The sequence below is a fragment of the Microtus ochrogaster genome, chromosome 2, assembly GCF_000317375.1.
Source record: "Microtus ochrogaster isolate Prairie Vole_2 chromosome 2, MicOch1.0, whole genome shotgun sequence".
Classification (NCBI taxonomy): Eukaryota; Metazoa; Chordata; class Mammalia; order Rodentia; family Cricetidae; genus Microtus; species Microtus ochrogaster.
In genome coordinates, this window is record NC_022010.1 from 56,610,341 (window position 1) to 56,615,185 (window position 4,845).

At 41.4% G+C, this 4,845-nt stretch overlaps 1 protein-coding gene across 1 annotated transcript in view; it reads right to left on the reverse strand.

The window, feature by feature from the left end:
* Phldb2 (pleckstrin homology like domain family B member 2) overlaps positions 1-4,845 on the reverse strand; it is a 222,830-nt gene that overhangs the window by 54,454 nt on the left and 163,531 nt on the right. The window contains exon 5 of the mRNA XM_026786135.1: positions 166-309. Coding sequence (XP_026641936.1) covers positions 166-309 — 144 coding nt within the window. The remainder of the gene's footprint in view (positions 1-165; positions 310-4,845) is intronic.

Here is a 4,845-nt window from a genome sequence, read left to right on the forward strand (position 1 = left end):
CACACAATGTGGGGCAGGGCACTCTACAAATGATTCCCACTGAACAAGCGTTTGCTCATGTTGATCTCTGTGAATTCACTTCTCAGGCTTCTTCCACAACGAGAAGAACTATCTAAGCTGATGGGAAAAAAGAGAAAAAAGACAGAGTGAGCTCCCAGCTTATACCTCTCTGGAGGATTCATCCATTTGGTCATTTATATCTTTGATTTTCTGTTCAAGTTCCTCAAGGTTGTTCAGAATAACCATCCGGGCATCTTCCATTGCAGCCAACTCCTGAGTCCTCTGTTCCTCACCTATATCCTCTGGGGTCTGTGACCAAGCAAAAACAGACATGGGTTATCCACACTTCAGTTCTAGAATTTTCCTATTTGACTGAAAAAGCAGCTACAAGGATTAATGTGTCCATGTTGCTCCATGTGGAATGCCTGGGAGGGCCAGCCTGAGCTACATGAAATCTTTCTCTACCAAATGAAATATATCGGTTGAAAAGCATTTTAAAGAGCACCAGGGGCAGTTTCATTGACCCACAATGTATTTTCTCACAGAGACTACGCTGCTCTACGCAATTATATACCCAGACGAGAGCCAACAAACCAACTTCCATTCACAAATGTATATCCTTTTACTGCTCAAAGGACTAAGAGGCTATCCAGACCAGGAAGTGGCAGAAGGCAGAGGTGAAGTAGCTTCTCCAGTGTTATAAAGTTCAACACACACAGCAGGGAACCAGAGACAAGGCAGGGCCTTTGACACCCTCCTTCAGGCGATCTGCTTGTTGCTTTGTTGCTGGCTTCCTTAGAAGCTCCACCTGTAGCAGCCACACTGTTAGGTCTTGCTATGCGGGCTGCCTCTGAATAAATATTTGTACTTATTTATTCTCTTCTAACACAAGGCGGACATCAGTTTTGACATGGTCATGCCATACAATGTCAAGCGGCATATTTGATACTTCTAGTGGATGCCTCGTGTATTGTCTTAGTTCACTCTTCACTAACCTCATCTTATAGACAGTCTTTGCACATGGTTAAGACATCAACGGAACAGAAAATAAGATACTGGTTACCATTGAGTTCATGGGATAGCCCAGGATTCAAGGAAAGCAATGAGAATGTTCAACACCTGGAGGGACAGTGTATTTTTATGGTCTCATCCATTTAATAGTTAACTGGGGGTAGGGGAAGAAAGAAATGCCATAGATGATGTACAAAGCCCAACATGTCCACTGCTTACAAAGAAAATAGACTGTATCAAAACTGCCTCTTCTCCCTAGGACTTTGGATTAGCTATCTTGAGTGTCTCCTGGAGGAGACAGAAAAACTTTACATATGAAGAGGATGCCAGGGTGTTATAATAACATATAATTTTTACATATCTCTTGGAAGAAAGTGATTTTTGGATGAGTAAGTTATGACCAGATATCCCACAACTCAAAAATGCAAACAGCACCCCAATTCAGTAAATTCTTGAGGAGTCTTCTTTAATAGTTAAAAGGACCATTCACAGGACATGGTGGCAACCCCAGAATGAGGGAAGAACTGTTGCTACTTCCTGAACAGCCTGATTCACACAGCAAGGATGAAGCCAGCCAGGGCCACATAGCAGACCAGGTCTCAGAAAACCAAACCAAACCAACCAACCAACCAACCATCTAACCAACCAACCATCCAACCAACCACCCAACCAACCAACCAACCAAACAACGGAACAATCAACCAACCAAACAACCAAGCAAACAAACAACCAACCATACAAACATCATAGTAATTATTGTATCCAGACAATCATTGCACCTAAGAGAACTTTACTGGGTTCATTTAATTTGTTCCCTAATCCTGATATAACTTTTAAAAATGTCTACCAAGTCATATTCTACATTATTCACCCATAGTCTTAATTTCATTACCCTATTTTGTAGTTCCAAAAGGAGACTGAATGAGTAAAAATTAAAAATCTTGGCCCAGTATGGTAGTGCACATCTTTAATCCCAGCATCCTGAGGTGGAGACAAGCAGATCTCTGTGAATTTAAGATCATCAGTCTGCTCCAGTGAATTGTAGGCCAGCTGTGACTACAAAGACAGACACTACCTCACTGGGACTCACACTACAGCTTCCATGACAAGATGATATTTATTTTAAATTTTATTTTATTTTGGGGGGAGCTTGCAAGGGAAGAGGGAGGATATGAGAAAATGGGTAGATGAAGCGAATTGGGGTGTAAGATGTGAGATCCACAGAGAAACAATAGAAAATTTTAAAAAAATATAAAATCTATATCTCAGTAGGTTAGAACAAAGACACATGGGCCTTTCGAGCTTTGACATTTAGCTTTTGTATTGTCATTTTAAATCCGCTATCTCACCAACAAACTAAACAACTGCTGACCTCTCCATCAAGAAGAGTGGAGTCTGTTGTCTCATACTCAGGTGCTGGGTTAGGGCTGGGAGGAATGTCTAACAGTGAAGGGTGCCCAACATCACTGCCTAGTAAATGCAACAGGAAAGGCCCTAAAGTATCCTGTCGGGCCAGCATTGCATATTGGGTTTCTACTTCCAACATGGTTTAAATATATCTGTCACCAGTGGAAGCAAAGCACTAAGAGAAGACAAAACAAGCTGACAGTCTGTACACTTTGTAGGGCAAGGAGGGAAGATAATTAACAATAGAAATGCTAAGTGTTTACATGACTCAGAGATTTTAGAAACTCTATCACAATGGGCATATTTAGAGTCTGCTTTCTGCAATAAGGGTACAAACAAGGATTTTTTGGAAGCTGTTGGGGTAAATTCAAGAGGCATTTTAAAACTGAATGATTTCATTTGTTTGAAGATTTTTTTTTTGTCTGTTTTGCCCGAATTCATATCTGTGCCCAAGGAGACCGTCAAATCCCCTGGAACTGGAGTTATACCAGCTGTGTGCCATCTGAGGTGGGTACTGGGAATCGAACCCAAATCCTCTGTGGGAGCAGCAAATACTCTTAACCAGTGAGATAGCTCTCCAGCCACCAAACTGAATGCTTTGAGACAGAATGGAAGAAAAGTTTTATTGCAATCTCATTAATTAACAGAATAAAGAAAATCAGTGGAGAACCAAACCCAAGACAGGAGATGGATAGCTTTAATTACATGGTAACAAAAAGGTGAAATTTGTAAACTGATTACCCTCTATTCAATTGTGGGCTGTACTTTTATAGTAAGGTGTAAACTGCACCAGTATGTGCAGGAGCAAAGACATCATCTTGGAGGTAACTTGGTCAACGGAAAGAAAAAGAAGAGAGGGTAAGAATAAGACGATTTCTTCTCCCGCCACTCTTTGTAGACCTCAGGCAGCCTGCCGAGGTGCGTGGCTTGTGGCTTTGCACTGTAGATAGAACAATTACTGAAAAATAGGTCAGGAGCTGGCTATGAGTCAGCTGCCTCAGACGGTGCTAGATAGGGTCACAGAGAACATTCAGATGAGTGTATAGCCAAGGACATGAACACCTTTCAGTGTTAGGGAATCTAAGGTCCTGACTGGCAAATTTCAGGTGTCCCAAAGATCATAAAAATATTTTTCAGGACAGATTTTGAGTGTTTTTTTGTTTTGTTTTGTTTTTTAAACTAGTTCTCTCTTGTCAATTTTCCCACCTACCAGCTTAACAAGCACCATACTTCATGAAGCAAATGATCCAGGAGCACAGTACTAGGAAAAGAAGGACAGACACCCCACATTGAGGGCCAGGAGATTTGTCTAAGTTTCCTGTTTCTGCTCTTGAGTTATCACGTGCCTGTTTTTGAAAAGCAGATGAACACCTACCTCCTGTCACCCATCCCCCTCTCATTTGCACCCTAATGTGCTTGGTAGCCATCTGAGATGAGCTCCATGTTTTCTGTATCTACCAACATAGTCCGAGCCAATAGATCCTGCAGCATCTCCAGAAGCTCCAATTCCACAAAACCTTATCTGAGCAAATGAAAACCTCTGCCAGGATCTATTTGTTTAGACAAGCTTGTCAGAGCCTTCTCCCAGAAGACTGCCTTTAGACTGCACAGCTCAACGATTTTAACAAAATCAAGCCACTCTCTATAAAGGAGAAGAGGAAATGAAGCTGATGGAAAGGCACAAATCCATAAGGAAGTGACTGATGACAATTGCCCAAGGTCTCAGAGGGCTCGCTTACTTCTCCTGAGTATCCAATAACTTGTTCAAAAAATATATTAATTTATGTATTCAGGTGTTTTGTTTTCATGTAGGCCTCTGTACCATGTGCATATAGTATCCATGGAAACCGGAAGAGTACATCTCATTCCCTGGAAGTGGAGGACAGAAGACTGTTTCCTGCCACGTGGATGCTGGTAATCGTACCCAGGTCCTCTGGAAGAGCAGCCAGTGCTCTTAAACACTGAGCCATCATCTCTTCAGCCTCAACACAGTAATTTTTCATTCCTCCATCCTCCCTCCATCTTTTCATCCTAATTACTAAGTGTCATCTTGCCAGCAGGAAAGCCAAACATGCCACTGAGAACTTCTCTCCTTTGAGAATTTATCTAAGATAAATATGGCATGAGAAAGGAGAAGTGACTGATGAACACAATGCATGTAATCTGCCACAGTCCTGACATGCAGCCGGAGGTGCTCAGCAATATGTAAGAAAAGTATTGCTATATAGTTAAACTAAAAAAATAAAATTGCACATATGAGCTTCTTTAAATCCTTGTGAACACTAGTTTTAGGACTTAGTACCATGATGTCAAATTCTAATGTACCTTTATAAAGTCAATACTGCTACTATTAATATTTGCATTTTTGTTCAGGGTTGGTCATGTGTGTATGCATGTGTGTGTGTGTGTGTGTGTGTGTGTGTAGGT